The 22,683-nt window shown below is 40.9% G+C and overlaps 1 protein-coding gene across 1 annotated transcript in view; it reads right to left on the bottom strand.

The window, feature by feature from the left end:
• DNAH5 (dynein axonemal heavy chain 5) overlaps positions 1-22,683 on the bottom strand; it is a 187,602-nt gene that overhangs the window by 80,095 nt on the left and 84,824 nt on the right. Inside the window, exons 41-47 of the mRNA XM_037529755.2 lie at positions 20,119-20,272; positions 16,870-17,016; positions 13,557-13,798; positions 11,269-11,445; positions 10,532-10,733; positions 9,328-9,470; positions 8,509-8,643 (exon numbers count right to left, since the gene is read on the bottom strand). Coding sequence (XP_037385652.1) covers positions 8,509-8,643; positions 9,328-9,470; positions 10,532-10,733; positions 11,269-11,445; positions 13,557-13,798; positions 16,870-17,016; positions 20,119-20,272 — 1,200 coding nt within the window. The remainder of the gene's footprint in view (positions 1-8,508; positions 8,644-9,327; positions 9,471-10,531; positions 10,734-11,268; positions 11,446-13,556; positions 13,799-16,869; positions 17,017-20,118; positions 20,273-22,683) is intronic.

The raw sequence follows: 22,683 nt of genomic DNA, 5'->3' as shown, positions 1-22,683 counted from the left end.
CAATGTTAATTTTGAATGGGATGGGACTCTTCTGTCCATTTCCAGAGATTTGTTGTTTGTTTTAGTGTGTCTACACTGAAGACACGATTGCCTCCCACCCACAGTATTCAACGGGTCCAGCCCTGTGAAAAACATCCTCGTTGTGATCGGGGATGAAGTTAAACAGGACCACTATCCAAGCAGCTTCCTGAGTGTGTGCTCTGAGCCGAGTGGCCTGCATCATCCAGGATGGCTCTCTCCACGGGGAAGGCCGCCACTTGGCTTCTGTAGCCTGAACACTATCCAGCCACTGCTGGAGGCAGATGCATCACACTGAGTCACATCTCATCCCTGACACAAAATGCAGAACAGTAGCCACCTGTGTCTCCTCTCTCATTTTGGTATTCTGCACTCAGGTGGCACAGGAGGATGCTACACTCTGTCTATAAAAGAACTTTCCCGGTAAATATGAAAATGAACATTAAATCTGATTAAACCGGGGCCTCCCTGGTGACACAGGGGTTTACTCTCAGCACTATCAAGCTATCTCCAGCCACTGCAGCCTCAGTTCAATCCCTGGCCAGGGAGCTACCCACATGGCGCAGCAGACCTCTCCTATCTCCCCACTGCTCCCCTCAGCAGTGTATTTCGTCCGTCTGCCTGTTCTGTTCCCCGCTCTGGCTCTGGTGAATTCTCTCACCCTCCTGCGCTTCTGACTATACCCAGTGCTTGTATAAATAAATAAATCTTTAAAAAAAATCTATCACAACTCATTTGACTATAAAACAAATTTCCCATGACAACAATACAATGGCAAAAAGAATTTCATATTTTCTGACATAAAAGCAAACTGTTTAAAATAATGTTTGAGGATAAATTTAGCTCTGCTTTTCAATGAATTTAAATGCATAAGGCCATTAATAATCTCTTGACACCTCCCTGGGGCAAATTAGAGCCTTCCAGACCTTCCCTGATCCATCAGTGAGAAATCACGGGCACAAGAAGAGTTTATGCCTTGGGGGGCTTCTAAGGGCTAAGAAGTCATGGGGGGAATGGGTGAGATACTACACAATAATAGCCACGCACCTGCACTCCCCTCCCCATTATTATAATACTGATTTCTTTGAAATAGCAGAACATTACTAGTAAACTATGTGCCATAAAGAGCTAAGTTGACAAAAACAAAGGAGGGAGAATAACTAAATAGCTTGTGAACCTGGAGTTGAGATTCTTTGTTTTTGGAATGGCTGCCCTGTAAAGTAGTCACCTAATGAATTGTACAGGCTGCTCCAGTGTTAGACCTCTCAAAGGTCTGAAACATAATAACTGCATGCTCTACCCCTTCAGGTATCTACTGGGGAATGTGTCTACTAGGGAATGCATGGGAAAATCCTGCGCTTGACCCACCTGGATTTTCCCTAGCATCACAAAATCAACATATCATCACGAAGTCTGCGCTCCTCTTGGGAGTTCATCTCAGGAATTAGCACCAGTTACCTAACTGGCCCGTTCAAACATTTCCACATGCAACATGGCTAAATTGTCCTAGAAGGTCAAGGTCATTGTTTAATGTAACCCCCACTCTCTGAACAGTGAGATGCTGGAGGTCAGTTAGTCTTTTTCATGGAATTTAATGTCACAACCTTTAAAATTGTCCTCCCTCCCTCTAGTCAACCCTGGAAACTCCTTTGTATGTTTGTACTTTGTCTGTATTATGTGATTTATAATTTTATCTAGAATTTCTGCCTCCCCAAAGAAATCTATCTAAATAATTCGTGATCATCTTGGTAGTATTTTGCCATCCACATTCTCCCTGATCTTGATGCGTGTTCTCTCCTTAGATCCCACCATCTGCTGTTTTGGTGGCTTAAACCACAACACAGCTAATGAAGCCAAGTAGATAATGTATTTGCTTGATTATGTCTGTCTCCCCAGTCTAATGTCAGAGGGGCAGGCACCTTGTCGATGTAGCTCATCTTTGCATCAGCAGGTCTAGAAAAGAGTCTGGTACAATGTATTTATCAGTAAATACTTGATACATGGATAAATCAAGACAAGGAAAATGGGCGCCATCTTTAACCTTTTTCTCTCTCTTCTAGCCCTCTCCTCCAACAACCTTCATCAACCCACAAGTCCCCTCAGTTCTGCTGCTTGACCACGATTGGACACATCCTCAAGCTGTTCCCAGCCCCACGTTTACTATCTTGGTCCAGCTTAATCGCCCTTCTGAGGAGTCTCCTCTTGGCCTCTCGCAGCAACCCTCTCTTCCACCTTGTTCCCTACTCTGCAGCCGGAATGAACTCCTAGGAGATGATGTAATCCTCTCAACATTCCAGCGGTCCCCCATTAATGAGTTAACAAGCAACTCCATGGTCCTCCCGCTCACTTCTCCTGTCTCATCTCTAAATACTCCTCCTCAGCCTCCTTGTTCTGACCCCTCAAGTCCTGAGTCCTTCATGCTCAGTCAACGATCAGAGATGGGGCAGAGAACAACGCTCCAATCCAAGCGGGTTTACAGTGTCCATTGCTAGATCCTCCATTACACCCTCTCACAGCACTCGTGTCTGAGCCAAACAATCTCTCAGGCTTAGCGTTAGACAAACCCAATGTGTGAAATATCAATTTAGACAAATGATCTCCATTAATGTCTCAACCCAGCCTACTGCTAAAAAATTGAAATCTCGAGCCAGGGTCTGGAGTAATGGTAGTTTAAGTTGTCGGAGAAGAGATGATGACTTTACTCTGAAATCAGAGAATGGTCACCAACATGACATCACTAAAGCAATTGATGAAACGTGAACAAAACCAATCATGTTGTCACACACGGGACACCAGAGTTAAGCCCAGTTATAAAGACACACAAACCAGATGGTTAGAAATCCAGACAGACTTAGACATGGAACTGAGGAAAGCTGCTCCTCACCATGCTGAGTGAGGCGCCCTAGGACCAGTACACCTCAGTTTTCTGAATTCATTTAACAGAAAACTATATAATCCCTAAAAATTAATATAAGTATTAAATTCCCCAAGGAATGGGCATCTCTTTCATTACCCCGATTTCTATGATGCCCTAAGGAAACTAATTCCCTTCTACTCTGGGCTCTGAAATACTTAGATTACACCACAAGTCGCTCTATCACATCAGCTACACTTGCCTGTGCCCAAATCTGTCTCTCCTACCAGAGGGAGGAACAACATCACATTGGGAGGAATCAGTAGGTCATGCACAGTTGCTGAGGTTGTTCACTGTCTAATTGTTGGGTTCATCGCCACACAATTTTCTCTCCAAATGGGACCAGCACAAAATCTGCATAACTACATGGCCTTGCATAATAGCTCGGGCAGTCTTAAAGTCTAAAAAAGGATCAAACTGCTATTTTTTTACCTTTTATTAATTTTGTGATTTGATATAAGTCTCCTAATATTTCTGAACCAGGAAACTGGGGTTTGTGTAAAGACACATAACCATATACACACATATATGTGTTGATACACTGCAGAGTGTTATTCATAATGATATAATATGTTAAAGTCCTTGGTGAGCTTTGTACATTATAAATACATAAATATATTTTGTTATTACTATATGTAGCATTTCTTAAATCATTTTTTTAAAAAGTTGTATCTAATTACATTGAAATATAAAATTTTAGATTTACTTAATTTTAGATTTCCATTAAAGATGAAAATGGAAAACATAGGCTCTTTATTACAAAATCTACTGCCTAAATAATGTCTTCCCATTTTATTTTATAATTTATTGAAACCAAATGAACAAAGTCTTATGTTAGCAAAGTTTAAAATGTTCAACAGTATAGCATAAAAAGGGAAATATAGATAAAATAACATGAAAATACAATAACACATAACTAGAAGCTAAAAATAAATCAAATGCAGTAAAGTGATAAAACAGTCCTTGGAATAGTAATGTGGGTACAGAAATGCCATCATCGGGAGCCGTGTGAGTGGGCTGGAAAAGGGCAATAGAATATATGGGGCCCAATTATTCAGTGGCTTCTGCCACCAATGGTGAGAACTCAAAAAATAACCTTTCCTCTATCCAAGAGCATTACTGTGATCAGTAAAATCTGACAGTTTTAGAGAACTTCACCATGGAGATACACTTTCACATGTTATCTCTTATGATTCTCCTCTAGAAACCACTCTTTGAACCATGTTATGAGGTAACAAAAGTGTTTTCTGCAATCACAGAGGTCCCTTCAGGAAGCAAGGATGAGATGGGAGCACCGTAGGAGTCCAGCAATGATTCCACAGCGCGACTCCATAATGATCTGTTTCATAGATTAATCTTTTGCATAAGATGTCATTTGGAATAGTGGTTCTGAGTCTCAGGGGAAATGGAGAATTTCTTTCCTAGCTCTTGATTCTCATTTAAAAAATCTGTTGTCTTGCCACCACTTGCAAAATGGTTAATGTTCAAAACACTTTAAGATTGTTTTTAGAAGACTTGGCAGAAATTTTCTTGATCAGTTTTCACTTGCCTCTGCTTACCATTCAGCATCGTTTGCATTTTTTAAGATGTGTATGGATTACTTTCAAAAGCAGGAAAGCATTTAAACAATATTTGCTTTGGAAAAAATGAGTCATCTCTCTCAAAAGGCAAAGCGAATTCACGTAGCCAAAAAATAAGATGACCATGAAATTTTTGACCATAAAAATAAGGCGACCAAAAAACATTTGACAGTGACAGGCGACTTCAGTAATCATTAATGTAAATGAGGGAAATAAACCACCCCAGACAAAAGGAGACATCAAGTGAGTTCTCCTACTGAAAAAAGATGTGACAGTGAAAAGGAAATGATGTAACAGACGTGTCCTTGACCAGACACTTGCCCTTGACTACACCTATGTCCTTGACCAGACAACATGGTAGCACAGGAGGGATGTAAGTGTCGATTTTGTCATCTGTAATTCAGCTCGGTTTGGCTCCAGATATGTGAGCGACACCGAGATACAAGCTCGACTCCATCAGCCCTTGTTTAGCATGAATGGCTGAAAATTACAGTGAGAAAGTTAATTACAGCAGTTTGGCTAATTGAAAGCTTTCTACAACTAATGAGTCTAGCTTAATAGAAAGCCCCGATGCTCCGCAGCCTAGATAGGCACTAAACCCAGTAGAGGATCTGGGATGTTTCTGAGCAGAGAGAACAGCAGGGAAGTGCTGGCACCAACTTCACATTGAAGGGTAGGTGGGAGCTGGGCAGAAGTCACTGGGAATCAGACAGTAGGACTCTAAAAATAGAGGGTTTTTATATTTTAAAAGCATGCTTTCTTTTCTCCTAATGATTGCACTTCAATTTGGTGCCACTTCTAGAAATAGATGATGATCTTTACCATATTGAAGGAGTAAATATCATCAAGAGTTACTCACAAAAGCATAGTTCCAAGCTCTTGTTAAGTAATGAAGAATTAGCCAGGCCTTCATCCCTGTTTCCTAGGAGGGAGCCTTTACGCCCATGGAGTTTCCTTATGCACAGTGATGTTCATCTCAGGACTATTTACAATAGCCAAGTGGGCCTCCCTGGTGGCGCAAGGGATTAAGACGTAAACTATGAAGCTGTCTGCAGCCACTGCAGCACGAGTTTGATCCCCCGGCCGGCCAGGGAGCTACCCACATGGTGCGGCAGACCTCTCCTGACTCACCTACTGCTCCCCTCAGCAGTGTATCTCAGTCAGTCTGCCTGTTCTGTTCCCCACTCTGTCTCTGGTGAATCCTCTCACCCCCCCCCATACCTCTGGCCTGTACCCCAGCTCTTGTATGCATAAATAATTCTTAAAAAAAAAAAAAGCTTTACTATACAATAGCCAAGTTACAGAAACAACTTAAATGCTCAAGAACAGATGATCAGAAAGACACAATACATAAACAATGGAACTCAACTATTAAAACTCAACTATTAAACTCAACTCAACTATTAAAAATAGATCAACTCTTGCCATGTGTCACAAGAAGAAGGGAACTGAGGGGGATTACGCTAACTAAAATAAGCCAGAAGGAGAAGACAAATACTGGATGGTGTCACTCAGGTGGAATATAGATAAAGCCAAACCGATAACAAACCCTAGAAATCTGACTGTAGAACTGAGGCAACCAGAGGGGGAGGGGAAGTGGGTGGGCCAAATACAAAAAGGGGAGGGAGCAAGCTGGCTGTAATGGTGGGTGACTGTGGTAACAACACCTGAAGGGGGAGATCCTGTACCTCCAAAACACAATGATATAGACCAATGTCGCATCAATTAAAAAAAATGTCATATAGCCACACCATGGAATACTATTCACCCATAAAGAAAGAGGAAATGTCACCATTTATAGCAAAATGGAAGGTGCTTGAGGGGATTGGACGTGGCAAAGCAAGTCAGAATGACAATGACATTGGACATTGACATAGTAAACAATTTGACAAGTAAAATTAGCAGATATTAATAAACGAAGAGAGATTTCTGAGGTTAAGAGAGGGAGGAGGGAGGAAGGACAAAGGGAACATATAGGATGGTGGTGGGAAAAGCTTTAATTCTTTGTAAGCACATGTAAAATATTCAATTTAAATAAATGCATTTTGACAATGCTAAACACACACACACCCCTTGGACTGTCCCAAGTCCTAGGGATGCCGTCATTATTCATGATCAGATGATCAGCTCCTCTGACCATTTGTGCCCAAAAGACCGCCATGTGATTAGGGGGTGGAACTCAGCCACATGATAGCTGACCACCAGGAGTGGCTGAACTTGGAGATGGAGTAAAATTGAGATTAAGTTCAATCACATAGTTAATAATTCAATCAATCATGCCCAATCAATCCATATAATAAAACCCCAATAAAAACTCTGGACCTTGAGCTCACACAAGCTATCTGGTTGGGGCTATCTACCCATGTGCCTGCAGTAATGCTTCCCAAGAACACAGAAGGTTCGCACATGGGACCCTCCCATACCTTGCCTTCTGCAACATTCCTTTTGACTGATCCTCATTCATATATTTTACAATAAAAACAAAATCACAGGCATATCACTTTCTTGAGTTCTATGAGTCATTAGAGAGAAATACTAAAACTGAGATCCATGGAAACTCCTGATTTTGAGTCAGTTGCTCAGAAGGGCAGATGGCCCAGGAGCCTCTGAGCCTGTGGCTAGTGGTATAATTAAGGAAATTCTTGTGGGGAACGAGTCCTTCACACACGAGGCCAGCACCAAAATCAAGTCGTTATTATGAGAGTTGCATACAGCCCTGAAGATTTAATCCAGTCTCAAGAAATGTGAATATCTAGATAATTCCCCTATATAATAAAATCTCACACTTTGATTTCATGTTTTATGGCCTGCATCTGTAAGAAAAGTTATAAGTATAACCTTTAAAGAGTAAATTCTCCTAAAGTGAAACTAATTAGAGTTTTTTAAATGTGAAACAATATCAGAAATGTACATAGTATTAGCATTTCTCTAGCCTAGGGTAATTTTAATATACTGTTCCCCAAACACAAAAATACTACCGCTGAGTCATTACAGTTTGGGGGTGACCTTTCCATCCAGACCTTCCTTCAACAAGACTGTGCAAGTGCTCCACATCTAATAGAAGGTTAATCGTAATTGGAAATCCCATCTCTAACAGAGGAGCATAATGCAGTTTGACAGTCTTATTTAGAAACTTAATCAATGGTCTTCGTTTATTGGCATTCTGCATTCACCAATTACGTTAAGTGATAAAAAGTCATGATTTATTCATGCTCTCAACAATTTTCATTGTCCTTTAGTGTTTCCATTCCAATAACTAGAGGACAATAAGGTTAATCAAAAAAGGAAAGTTCTTCGGATTTGGAGTCCTCCCAAAATTTCCCTTCCGTTTTTAAATTATGAAATCTTTCTTATTTGTTAATGCATTAATGTTCTAATAACATTAGACCTGCAAAGAACTGAAGCATGGACTGACATTGAGGATTTCTTCCCCAGTTTCAAAGGAGTCTTAAACAACTTAGTGACACAGAAAAAGCAGCAGCCAGCCACTGCAAACCCACGTCATTCTTAGCAAAAGTATCATTGACAAAAAGCAGTGCAAACTTAAGAGATTTATTACTATTACTGCTTTGATGTGTCAAAAGAGACACGTAAAAGATGACACCAGTGTTCTAGGCTAACGGCTGGAATAACAGTAACACCCTTGCCCCCACCCCTCCCACACACACACACAGGAAAGGAGACAGCAGGGAAACAAGTAATATTTCTCTCATTTTGGGATTTTCACAGGCTTTTCTGCGTGGATAGTTTAAATAGTATCGAGGCCTTTCATTACTTTATATGATTTTCCTCCATAATTTAAGATTATATATTATAATCTAGCTAGGCACAGATCCCATTGCAAATGAATAGTAAAGATAACAGAAGACATTGCCGGGGGGCTGCCACAGAGTTGGCACATGGAGTCCAGTGGGCACAGCTAAAATAGTCCAGAGAGTTAAGTCTCCAATGTTTATCACAAACTCGGCTTCATCCGCAGCACCCAGCTGCCCGTACCTGAAACATCAGTGGGGTGGTTGCAGAAGAGAAATTCAGACTCTTGATCATGTGACTTTCCGGATCATATTTTGACATAAATCCTTTGATGATGACTGTCTTGGCTGTTCCCTGTTCACCAATTAACAGCACAGCCTGAAATAAGAGTTGGAAAAGAAATCTAAGAAATACAATACAATGATTGTCATGGGCTATATTGTGTTCCTGAAAATTCATATATCGAAGCCTTCACCACCAGTACCTCCAAATGTGGCTGTAATTAGAAATGGGGTCTTTAAATAGGTGATTAAGTTAAAATGAGGTTATTAACATGGGCCCCAGCTCCATCTAAGAAACATCCTTATAGATGAGGAAGTTTGGGTCCACAAAGAAGAGGTAGGGATACACACAGCCAGATAAAGGCCTCAAGGACACAGCAGCTCGAGGCCAAGGTTTACTTCAGAAGAAAGTAAACCTGCAGACACCTTGATTTGGACTTCCAACCTCCAGAACTGTCAGAGAAGAAATGACTGTCGCATAAACCTTTGGTATTTTGTTGTGGGTGCCCTGGAGAACTATTCCAGTGGTCAAAAGACAAGGATATCCCTTGAGAAAACAAGTCAAAATGTACTTTCTCTCAACCAATTCATGAGAAGTAATTCATTATGAATCACAACTATTCAACTCTAATTTTGTTACTAGCGAGTATTAAAAGTATGGTGATTTGGGTAATATTTGCTAAACGGCAACATAAAACGTTGTAAAATGAAAACATAAAAGAGGCTTCGTGTTTTCAAGTGATAGCTAGAAATAGGCTATTTTTTGTGAAATGGGTCATACCTTGCCCTGCTTAGCGATGGTTTTGATTAAAAAGTCGGTCCTCACATTGTCAACGTTTGGCACCAGGATGGAGCCGTATTCTGGGGTGGCATCAGGTGGATACACGTACTCCTCCGTACACGAGTTCCAGTGCGCCCAATCCCCTGAGGTGAACACACAGACGTTTGCATCTTCACATCCTCTTAGTAACAATGTGATCTCAGCTGTGGTGAGCGGACCTCCTGACCCACAGTGGGCATCTTCCCAAAAGATTGCCAGCACCCGAGGTCTAAGCATCCACATGTCTGTCAGCAGAGCTGGAACTTCCTGAGGAATTATTTCTAAGAGGTGGTGTTGGGAGATACTTGCAAGTATCTTGGAATTTTCTTTCTTTTTTCATTTTTGTGCAGAAGAACTGGGGTGCAGGCCAGAGGTGCAGGGGGCGAGAGGATTCACCAGAGACAGAGTGGGGAACAGAGCAGGCAGACTGACTAAAATACCCTGCTGAGGGGAGCAGCAGGTGAGACAGGAGAAGTCTGCCGTGTCATGTGTGTAGCTACCTGCCCAGGGATCGAATTCAGGCCCTAGCAGTGATAGCTCTGAGACTTAACTTCTAGGCTACCAGGGAGGCCCAAATTTTCTTTTTTAAAAAGTATATTTCCAAAAACATATAGTGTATACAAAACTTCAGAACATAGCAATAAAAGCAAGTATCTAAAATCTAAAATCATTTGAAAATATCTAATCAGACAAGATTTTCATGACACACTTCCTTAACTGTAAGACTGAAAAGATCTAAAGTAAACGATACATAAATATTGTGTATGTATGTACGTTATAGATAAATATACACATATAAATAAACTTAGAGCAATATAGATGTTTGACTACACACTAATACTTGGTGAAAACATACTTCACACTTCATAATTTTTTTATAAATTGCTGATTACATCAAATGGATTGCTGAAATAGACCTGATTTTTTCATTTGTTTTTAATTTATTAAATGTTCAGATCACAAAGCATTTAAAAAGGGGCAAATGTGCATTTGGAGCACAATCAAATTTCAAAAATAAAGCACTCATTGGTTTTCTTCACACATGAAAACTTCTATTTCCATTTTACCTGAAGTCTTAATTACCATTTAGAAAAAATAAATATATATCACTCATTAGGAAAGTAACTGTCCCATGTGCTGTATTTGAAGGAAGGAGCATCCTCACCACTGGTGGTGACGTAATAGTCAAACATGGTGTCCTCAGGCCCCAGCAGCGGGGGCAGGTCCAAGGCCAGCGTCTCCTGGGCACACAGCCAGCCCTCCAGCCGGCGCCGGCCCTCCAGCTCCAGCACGGCCCCCACACTCCACATCAGGGCAAAGACGTACAGCCTCCCCAGGTGCTCTGCTGTCACCTCCACGCCTTGCTCCTGCGGACAACAGAAGCTTTGCAATGACCTGATGCTCCTACCAACACTTGGCTTTGAGGCCTCGGTGGAGGACAGAACTGGCCTTCTAGGGTGAAGTTCATGCAGCACATGCAGGGGACGGCTCTCAGTGACACACCTGGGCCTAGATAACACCATAACGCATCGTCACCTTGATAAAAGTCTTAGCAACCTAAGTAGGATATTTCAGAAGATGAAAGACAGAAAGCAGTCAACCTACAAAAGGGACATTTTCCCCAAGACAAGAAGAAGGGAAGGGGTGACTAAAACTGGAGAACAAATTGGAACTGGTCTCTGGAAACACAGAGTGAGTTTCTCAAATAAACGTGGGATGCTTACTAGATGTCTGTTGGTGAACCTGCAACTAAATTATAAAGCAATCGTGGTATGAAATGAAAAATACAAGATACCAGAGTCCATGATGGAAACCCTCCCTCCCTCACGGCTGACAGGATCATCTCAGACGCGGTGTCCATGCTCGGCTTCTCGGAGCCACTTGCGGACAGGAGGGACTTACCTTCGGAGGGATCAGGCCCTGGAGCATGTTGATGCTCTGCATGATCACAAAGGCCTCCAGTATCTCCATCTTGAATTCTAAGTTTTGAACACTGAAGCGATACAGGCCGGGAAAAGACTTGGTGTACAGCTCACGAAGAATGTCAGCTTCTTGAGGGGAGCGCTTTTTAAGAAAACCCTGTTCGTTTACAGAACATAACATGAATTCAGTATATTAGGCATCAGGATGATGGTCATGGGGAACAAAGGTCCTCATTTTTATTCATTATATCTAAGTGATGATGTTGCACTAGGTGGGCCAGGCTTCCTGAAGGTCCTTTCATGGATTCCCTGAATGCTCAAACAACTTAATGAGGAAGAAACGACTATGCCCCTACTTTTACTGAGGAGGAAACTGAGACCCAAAGAGCTTACATAAGTTTTCAGGCCCCCGTAGCTGGGACCTCAAGGCACACAACCCAGTGTGTGGGTCCACACGGACAGCTCCTGCAATGAGGGCTTGAAATCAAGAGAGAAATGTCTTCAGCTCTCAACTAAAATAGGCAAGAAGCAAGGGGGGGGGCATATTTGGAAATGATTTAGAAAAAGGAATAAAAAAGGAACAAAGGAAATCCATGTCGAGATTTTTTTAAATGGGAAACAAAGATTAGTCACTGTGTGTTGTCTTATTTCTTCTAATTTAACTGATAGCAAATGAAGAAAAGTATCAAAAGGACTCGGGAAAGGAGGGACTTAGCCATCTGAGAAACCCCATGGGGGGACATGCACTTGTCCTCAATAAAATACCACTCAGCACACAGTGTTCTTAAGAGAGGCAAGTTTGCTTGGCATCGAGGTCAGCTCATTCTTACAGACTGAGCAGAAGCAATAAAGTGTTGATCCCAAATCATTCATACGTCTCTGCAGTCTGGTTCTATGTGAGTCTTTGCTTCTTCCTGACCATTTGCAAGGAGAAACTACATCCTTTAAAATCATATAAAACTAGTAAGTATGAGTAGCATTAATGTAAAGGTTGTATTCAACTTGAGCATGCAAAGAGTATAGCTGAAGTTTATTTCATAAATAGCAAACTAAATATTCATTAGCTGGTAGTGTAGAAGTATTTTTAAAAGCCTTTGTGAATTTGAAGTATTTGGGAGAAATCACAAAAATACACTTCACTTAGAGCTTGCTATATGTGTGGTTTTATTGCAGTGTTTTAACACACACACACACACACACACACACAAACACACACACACCCCTCCTGCACTTCTCTCCCCAGATATTCTAATTCAGTTGAACTGGGGTGTGACCCAATCATCTGTATTTTAAAGAACTGTCATCAGTGATTATTTTCTCCTTAACAGATGGTGAGTTTAATTATGAAATGTGAAATCTTTGGAAGCATTTTAGTAATGTATCCAACTATATGACAGTGTCATTTGCTATATAATCCCCCTCCTTCACATCTTCATAGTTTAGCAAATCTAAACCCTTTCAACCCACAATTGTGTAAGTTCTGAAAAGATATTATTATAAATTAGGACATACCCATTTAAAAAAGTACAGGAATTCAATGTAAACATAAAATAAAACGACTACTTTATTTAAATTAAAATTTCAAGCTTTTGATCAAAGTCATCTTGAAAAACTTAATTGAAAATAATAAGTCTAACCAACAATGTCATAAAAGATTGTACTAGTGGTTTATATAATAAGTCTTCTACCTTCTAGCATAGTTATCCGTTTAGTAAAATATTTAATTATAGAAGTTATTGAATTACAATCTAATTAAATCAATACATGACATAACATACCTTGTCATGAACTGAAGATATTTGAAATTTTATTCCCAAGCACGTATGTCGAAGTAATATATTATGTACATGACTACTGAATATTGAATTTAAAAAATTCCTTATGTGCAATTTTAATAGTCTTTTTAAGTTATTAATTTAAGATGGTTGTTCCCAAACTTTATGCAAATAAGCATCTTTCAAAAATGTAATGAAATTTTACTTAATCAGCCACAGATTTGGGGGATTACTGACGCACTTTGCAAAACACTGCAATTATGACCACCCTGGGGTTGGAAACAACAGATCTAAAGGAATTATAAAAGAGCCCTGAAGAAACCAGGGTTTGACTGCCCCAGAGCCTTCCAGCATCTTCCATAAACAGTAGCATTAAAATACAGTTATACCATAGGTCTGCAGCAAATCAGCATGCCTGCTAAGAGAATGCTAAGGGATCTGGATTTCTTCTTTAATGATGCAAAAAAAAAAAAAAAAAAGACTTCAATCTTACCTCAAGTATAGGACTCCAATCAAGGATAGAAGAACTCATAAAAACCATCCCATTTCTCGAGACAGTAGCAGGTGAGGCATTGTCAATGTTATGAGGTTCAAACACAATCTTGCAGTTTGGAGCCATGGGAATCCGATCACCATTGGCAAGGGTTAGAGTTTTGTTATCATCCAAAACAGAATTCAGGTTTTCGATCCAGATGGCATCTACTGGACCGTCAAGAACTATCCAGATATGTTCTCCTAGAATAGCCATCAAAGAGGCATGGGAAGCACACACACACACACATACGTGTGCATACACAGATCTGTTAAGCTTGCAGTACTATAATGTGCAGTCGTTTTCATTAGTAATGCTTAAATAAAGCTTTCCTCTAAATGATTTTCTCATTTTATCACTTAGGGCTTTTCAAGTTCTTCACATGGCAGTTGGCTAAATTCCACAGGCAAATTAAAAAAAATCATTTGTTCATGGAGGACACCTTCATGGATCGCCTCTATGTGTCAGCACTATTCCAGGAGCAAAGGATGTGGTGGGAAATAAGACAATGTCCTGCCTTGACAGAGCTTACATTCTCGGGGGTAGAGATTATAATCAAATAAACACATATGGTAAGACTAAGTGAGCAGAATAAGGGGCTAGGGAACTCTTCTAGATAAGGTAGTCAATGAAATCTTTCAGGAGGAGAATGAAGTAATGTAAAGGTCTAGAGGCAGAATCTTCCAGGCAGTGAGAAAAGCAAGTTCAAAGGCCCTAAAGTGGGAACAAGCTTAAAATAATCATGTTCCAGCAGAAGCAAGAAGTTGAACCCAGTTAGCAAGAGGAGGGGCCAGAAGAGTTAGCAAGGGTGTGAGCAGGAGAAAGACAAATACTGGATGGTGCGACCTTTATGTGGCATATAGAGACACCAAGGCCAGGGAATGCCAAACTGAGAACTAACCCTCAAAAGCTGACTACAGAACTGAGGCTGCCAGAGAGCAAAGGGAAGCCAGGTGGGGAGGGAGCTCCGTGGGCTGCGGGGGTGGGCTGTGGGGGTCCTGGTGGTGGGTGCCGTGGGGGATGTCCTATGCTTCTGAAACACAAGCAATGATGTAAACCAATGTCCTACCAAAAAAAATAATAAAACAATCTTTTCAAAAAAGAAACACTAGCAAGATGAGACAGGGCGCTGGAATAAATTCCGGATTGGACATAAGTTTCAACAAACATCCCGTAGACCTGAGGGGCTGGGTTTGCCAGAGAGCAGGGGAGCCTGGAGATTAAACTGTGCAAGCCTCAGCTTAGAAGAGGTAACTAGAAACCAGAACTGCAGGACTTTCTCCTGCATGGTAGGTGTGTAACGGCAGGATAGGCCACTGTGCAGGAGAGCTATAAATCGAGCAGGCAGGCGGGTAAGGGAGGAGTCCTGGAGCCCTCAGTGGCTTTCTCAGGATTTTGTTGAGCTTTTTACATGTATTGCAGCAACCAGGTTGTAATGGCAGGATGGGGGTGCCGGGGGACCAGGAGGCCAGAAGGCCTCAAGCCTCCCACAAGCCTTCACTCTGGGCTTCTGGCGTTCTTTCTGCCCTTCCCTCTCCTGCAGCTTCTCCTGCTTCTGCTTCTCTTGATGACTCTCTCAATATTGAGCCAATGCCCACACCAAAGTAAACAAGACCACCTACGACAGTTTAACTGCAGGTGCCCCATCAGGCAGGGCAATCCTAATGGTGGGAGGGCAGAAAAGCCTGAAAACTATTTACCCTACAAGGTGTTGACAGAGACAAGAGGTGGGCGGGCAGAGGCTTCTCAAAACTGAGACTTCCAAGAGGCTCCCTTTGCTGGCTCCCCCCTCTGAAGGACAGGAATCAGAGAGCAGGTAAGGGTTCCTTGAAGCAAGGGGCTAAAGAGACTCAAGAAGGGGAGTGATCACCTTGGCCCAGTGCTGCTGAAGGTTGGGACTGAGAAGTGACGACTTGTAATTGACAAGTCCGAGGTCACCAGCTCACCAGCATCCTTAACAGAGCAATTTTGAGGTACATCGGGTACAAAACCTAATGGGCATCACTCAGGAGATGCTTGGGGCCAAAGAAAGTGACAAACATCACAGAATGCTCAACCGGAAAGCCTCTGTAAGTCAGGCGTTCCGTTTCCTGGCTCCTCTGAGTTTCCTAACCACAAGCTCCCCACACTCACCACATCATGCCAGGTGTGTAGTCCTAATTCACATGTACTATGGAACAGCTAAGGCAAATTCTGGGTCAAATAAAATTCTTTGAAAAGCCTAATTATGCTCATTGGGCTAGATTTAAATAAAACGATGATGGATCACTGGATTCGCAATGAAGGAAAACACGTATGTTGACTTTTTTTAAGAAGAAAAAGCACCTCCCTGAGCACCTTTTCTTTGAGGCAACATTTGCATCCGTGTTTCCACAGGATGGCAGGGACAAACTGAAACTAAATGGGGTTTATCTGCAGGAATAAACAACAGTTTCTAATATGGGAAAGGAAGCATTTCATTTCTCTGTTGACGACTGATGTCGGGCCGCTCAGCCGTCCCTTGAATGAAACTTCCAGTGTCACCCCTATATTGTCATCAGAACACAACGGTCCCAGCACAGACTCCTGAAGGCAGCCCCAGTATCTGGTCCTTCTCTGTCCTTCTTCCTCCCTGCCATTGCATTCATTGTGCCTTTCTCTTGCTCTTTCAGGAATAAGAAAACAGAATAAGGGAGAAGTCATTAACCCTCTCCCAACTGAGCTAATATTCTGGAAACATGGGACTCAATTTACAGAGCCTTTAAGTGCGGGCATATTCAGAATGAATCACAACCCTTAACGAGATTGTTTAAACAACCAGACACCAGGATCTAAACAGAGTGATTTGCTAGTTCAGTACAGGCTTCATTTTGATAGATACAATTTTCTTCCTATTTCCTTCTGTGATTTTATGAGAGAATCATTTTTTAAAAAGTAGGCTGTACTTAAATAAGAGTTACATTCTAAAAGTATTCAGTGAGAACAGTTATAATAAAATCACCTTATTCAATACTATCATTTTTGCTTAACAGCATCTCCCACCTCTTTTATTCTAAGATATCACAAGCATACAAAAATACTTTTTCAACAAGAGAATAATTCTCTTTATAACCAAAATAAGGAGGGGGGTGTTAAATATACTAATCAATATTTCGACATTCACTAGTATCCTACGGATTTGGGACATCTTCACTGAGATAATATATGAAGACTACAGTTGCTCTGCTGTTTTTGAAAAGTCATCAAGAATTTTATTTAGTAGTTCATGTCAAAAATAATAGTTGTGACTCATTACCTTTCTTGGCCCTCAATGTTTTCCTCCAAAGGGTAGAAAATATTCCATCAGTCCAGTCATTCGTGGACACGTCAAGCCGACCGAACATCTGTGGGGCAGTAATTGCTTTGGGATTCATCCTCATTTCCCGATGTGGTTTCCCACAATCTGCACCAAGAAAACCCAAATTTTAAACAACTCAAGAGAGTGAAGCACCATCAGGGTAACATACGCTAATTGTCGATCTCCTGTCAGCAGGTGCTCTAAATATGAAAAACGCAGAGTTCCATTAAAAATAAATGTCTTGCTGCATTCCAGGTTAACATCATTAGCCTCATTATATTTTATTGATGAAAGCACTTTTCTCCTCTTTGTAAAAAAAATCCTGCATGTTCTGTAAGGGGAAAAAAGGATACTATGCTGAAATTGATAGAGGAATTAATGTTTTCCAGAAGTTCTTCAAATTTCACAACTCACAAATCTCTTGATGTACTATTTTAAATCCCGTAGCTGCTATGTCAGACGTCTCTGTCTCTCCACTACCAGCTTTGATCTGCTGAGATGTGTTCTTGCTCATTTGGAAAAAAAAAAGTTCAACTAATGTTGCAGGAATCAAGGACTTCTGTTTGTGGCCAACTCCAAGGAAGGGATTTGACCCGAACGTTACCCTTAAATGGTCTGGCTTCTGTAGGTAAGCAGACGTGGTTAATAAGTAGGAAAGTGAAGAATATGGTTTAAAGTATAAGATCAAAAAAGTGGTGTTAAAGAGTTATGGACTGGGTAAAATGTGAACAAACATAGTCACACACATGTGTGCGCACCAGGAAAACTGTCTCATTCAACCCTATTCAAAAATTAGACCATAGCTCTCTGTTTTCAAAATCACAGATAGAAGCATGGTAATTTTTATGATCGCTAATGGTGCTAAAGTTCAACTTCATAGTCACATTTCAGCTTTTCTGATAAAAGATATCCGTAAGACTGGCAAGACTACTTTTTAAATCTAATCATACTTCACAAAAGGCCACCAACTCCAAGTGTATGACAGGATCATTCATAGGTGAAATCTGACCTTGGTCTGCTCCCCAAAGAAGAGAAACTATCAAAAATTCATTCATAGTGATGGTCAGTAAAATTGAAAGTATCATAATAGTAGAAAATATAACATTCTAATAGGAACACTGTCAGAAAGAAAAAAATGCTTGGCTTTGCTTAAAATCATTGTTCTGAATTCTTCTCCTAGACATTTCTTGACAATTGATTGTTGCATCTTCCTGGACTCAGCCCCAGACTGGGCAACTTTTCTTGTCATCACATCTGGGGGACCCCACACCCTGCAGGCCTTCCCTGTCCAGCCGCCCATAATGTCCACACACAGGTCTGATCATACCACCCCCCAGATCCAAGAGCAAAATCTAGGTATTTAGCACACCTTTCAAAGCTCCTCCTGCCAAACCTAATGTCCTACTTGAAATCCCCTTGAAAGCAAAGTCTGAGCCCAGGACATGGAGTTTAGAGTGGGGGAAAGAGACTAAAACAAGAAATGAGAGATAGTCAAAGGGGAAATTGCTGAGCTGTCACAGATGCGGGTCGCTGTGAAATGCAGGAAGTAGGACACGTCACCAACGCTTCTGCCCCATGGTTGGCGATGTGGCTGCATCAGGCTGTTCATTCCCATATTACCTAGCGGCCAGGCTGAACCAGCTCCCTAGCTTCAGTGTCATCGCAAGGCTGAAAAATTGGAGATAGGACTGACCTTTAGGGTAGAAATGGCTCAATAGCTGCATTTCTAGCAGGGAAGGGCCACAGGGCTGTGGTGTGGGCAACAGCACATCTGCCAAACCTCCTCATCTCCTCCATTCCCACCCCACACTCACGTCACATTCCCTCCAAGCCACAGCCCTTCCGGGCCCTTCCGCTCTCTCCAGTCCCTCCACCCAGACTCTTCAGTCTGCTCAAGGATCCCTTTATCCAGCCAACCTTCAAGCCTCCATTAAAGCAGCTCCTTCCCTGCAAGCTTCTCTCTCCTTCCCCAGATGGTGCCTGATCTCCTCTAGCTCTGCTCACAGCACAAGGGTCCCAACCTCCTCCGGGCGACCCTATGTTGACTTGCAAGCACCATCACCTCCCCCCACCCACACCCTGCAAGCTCCTTACAGACATGGCCATGTTTTTTCATACCTGCTTCCCCATTTCTAGCACATGGCCCAGCAGAACCTCCAAGCAGTAGAACATCAAAGATCCTCTGAATGAACAAATACATGAGGCAGAGGGAAGACAATGCACATGGATCTAGTAGAAGTTCAGTCTAATAAGCTTCTTGGTCTTTTGGATAATTAGTTTTCAGCAAGGAACAATGTGTTACTTAAGATAACAGATGTTTGTCCTACACACTAAAACCAAGAGCAAGTTAATAAACAGCAAATAGTATAATGATTACTTCATCCCTGCGAAAACTAAACCCAGCCAGGCCAGGGGCCCCATGGCTCACACACATCACACATGATGGAGCTACATTGGTTAACGTTCTGCTCTCATTTTGTCAGGCCATTGTACTGGTGCATTTGTAGTTGATTGTTCACAAAGGGCAGCTTCAAAACAACAACAATAATAATATATAATGGAATCTTTTTCAGCCACGAGAAGGGACATATGGTCCTTTGTGACAACGTGGGTGGAACTTAAGGGCATAATGCTAAGTGAAGTAAGTCAGAGAACGGAAAACACTGTGTATTGCCAAAGTCAGAGAAAAGGAAAGGAAAATGGCGGTGTTGAGGGATCGAGGGATAGGGGAGGTTGGGAAGATGTATGTCAAAAGGTACAAACTCCCAGGTATGATTAATTAATAAATTTAAGAATCTAATGCACAGCATGGCCATTCTAGCTAATAATGATGCGTCATATACTTGAATGTTGCTAAGAGGGGAAAGCTAAAATGTTCTCATCACAAAGAAAAGGTAAACCGTGTGGCAGGATGGAGGTGGTGATAATCACTGTCCAACTTACAATGTGTCAAATCAACACAAGCAGGCATTCAACTTAAGAGCCAGTGCATATGTCAGTTACAACTCAATAAAATTAAAAATGTTTTCTCCCTCTGGTCCATTAATGTCACATGTTATCTCTAAAATGTGTCCAATATTCAATCAAGTAGTACTGCTCTTATAAAAAATATATTAGTGTAACTACCTCTGTGTCCCTCTAAGGACATTCGACTGTGTCACAACTATTGGAATGGGTCACCTCAAAGAACAGCTAGGCTGCCCCTACCTGTCATGGCTTTCATCAAGGTGTGGATGCAGGTGGTTTTCCCAGCTCCACTGGGCCCCAAGGTCATCATGCCATGCCGTACTCTCTGAGTTTCAAACAGCTGGATGATTTTCAGTTTCCACGGAGGATGGTTGATTAAACCAGCTTCTTCAACCTGAAAATTACACACACACACACACTCACACACACATAAATATCCACATTGGTCCACATCAACAGCACTCTGAACTTATCATTGTGTTCAGAATAAACACAGGCATGACAGAGTGGGGGGTAAAGAAATGAGAGTTGGGGTTCAATGGGTAGGCAGCAACAGTTTGGGAAAATGAAAAAGTTCTGAAGATAGCTGCTGCTGATGTTTGCATAAAAATGTGAATATAAGGGAGGCAGGGAGGAGCACAGGGGACTGAGGTGATGGTGCACGGGTGCCTTGAGGAAGGAAACTCTATGGGGACTCCACCTGAGGGGGTAGGGGAAGCAAACATTGTTTAAAAATGAACAATGATGTAAAAAAATAAAAATAGTTAATTTTAAAAAAAATTTTAAAATGTGAATATACCTAATGCCTTGATGTACACTTGAAAATGGTTAAAATGGTAAATTTCATGTGGTACTTTTTACAACATAAAATTTAATTGCATTTATTTCATTAAAAGTGCCGCGGACCAGCACAGCAGTAGACAATGAGGCCGTCTCAGGGTTGAGAGAAGCGTGCAGGGTGGTCAGGGCGTCGGCGAAAGAAATGACAGACACACTTCAAGAGAGAGTGTAAATCTGAGTGTAATTTTCTTTGAGTTTGTGACCAGTATATATATGTTTTCTAAAAGCATAGGAACAATGAATACCAAGGAGATCAGCTTGCTCATGGGTTTAGCTTATCACGGACAGGGCAGTGATTTACATCTGGACCTAGCCTCATTCCTAAGTAGATAGACCATTAGTTTTGTTTTTAAACTATATAATTGCATTTTTTGTTTTACTAACTACTTTTTTACCTAAACTATATTTTAATTATTACAGGGTTTAGTAACGTTTCATTTGAGTCAGCCTTGTGTTAAGGATTTCATATGATTTTTTAATTAACAACCAATGACCTTTATAGAAGAAAGAAGGAAGTTTAGAAAGACAATAAGGGAGTAAAGTTTGTAGTTTTAGAAAGACGAGATAAGGTTTTTTAGCATTCTTGTAGTGGTTCCTGGTGGTCTTATCTTTTGATAAGCATCTGTCTTATCTATGTTTTCAGGGAACTTTGCTGTACTTCCCCTGCTTCAGGGAGTTTTGCTGTTCTCCCCCTGTGTGCTGGTTCCTTGCCCAGCCGGACCTAGGGACCTTGGCGAAAGCCATTAGCCCTAAGGGTCACTGCAGGGGGAGGTGCAGCAAAAAGTACATACACATAGAAAAAAAGATTGAACATAATTGAATGTTATCCCATCCTAATAAGAGCATGTGCATTTGTCTTGGGGAATTGAATACATTTTATATTAATACTTTATTGAATAGTCATCTCAGAACCAACTTTAAAACAAAAGCTCAGTATAGACACAATGGAATACTACTTAGCCATAAAAAAGATGAACTCTTATTTGTGGACTATGGAGGAAAGCAAGCAAACAAAAGAAACAGAAACAAACCCTTAGGCTCTAGCAACAGAAGGGTGGCTACTAGAGCGGGAGAGAGGCAGAGGAAACAAGTACTGGGTGCTCATTGGTGGGTGATAGTTGGTGACTGGACATTTCCTGGGGGGTGTGTTGTGATGTATACAGTTGCTGAGCTGAGAAACTGTACACATGAAATCTGTACCATGTTGCAAATTAATTCTATCTCAATATAAAGAAGGGGAAAGAATAAAAATTCAAATACATATTTTAAAAATGTATTTTAAATGTTTCATTTAAAAGATTATACTTAATAAATGGAAAATTTTCAAGCATGCCAAGTTGTCTGAAATTCCATAAACTTCCAGTTATCTTTATTAATCTGCTGGATAATTTTTATTATCAAAGACACATATGGAAGTTATTGTTATCAACACTATTCAAAGTTTAATCTTCATAATGACACAATAAGATGGGCACTGTTGATATCTTCATCTTACAAACCATGAAACGGAGGCACAGCAAGACTAAGCAATTTGCCAAGATTACGACTTATGAAATTAGAGTCCAGGATTTGAGCCCAAGAAATTTAGCTCCACAGGTCACATTCTTAACTACCATTATGCTCAAACCCACTGTAAATAATGTTTTTATTTACTAAAATAATTTTTGGATAGTAACCACATATCACTTTATGCTATATGTTTGCTCTTTAGATTTTTTATATACTATAAATTGGCAATGTAAATTACCTTATAAATTACTTTGTACTTAGCTTTTTAGACAATGCTACAATTAATTCAGTCATGATAAATAAAGCATTTGCAAAATGAATTATCACTCTTACATGATCATGAAGGAGATTAAGTCTTTTATATACTGATTTTTAAGCAAAATATTCAGTGAATACAAACATATTTGATTTTTATTAATAATATCTTAAAGGAATTCAAATGTATTTCATAAATAT

This window comes from Talpa occidentalis, unplaced genomic scaffold (assembly GCF_014898055.3).
Source record: "Talpa occidentalis isolate TD23 unplaced genomic scaffold, MPIMG_talOcc4v2.1 talOcc4.6, whole genome shotgun sequence".
NCBI classification, from domain to species: domain Eukaryota; kingdom Metazoa; phylum Chordata; class Mammalia; order Eulipotyphla; family Talpidae; genus Talpa; species Talpa occidentalis.
This window is presented reverse-complemented; position numbering and strand designations above follow the sequence as displayed.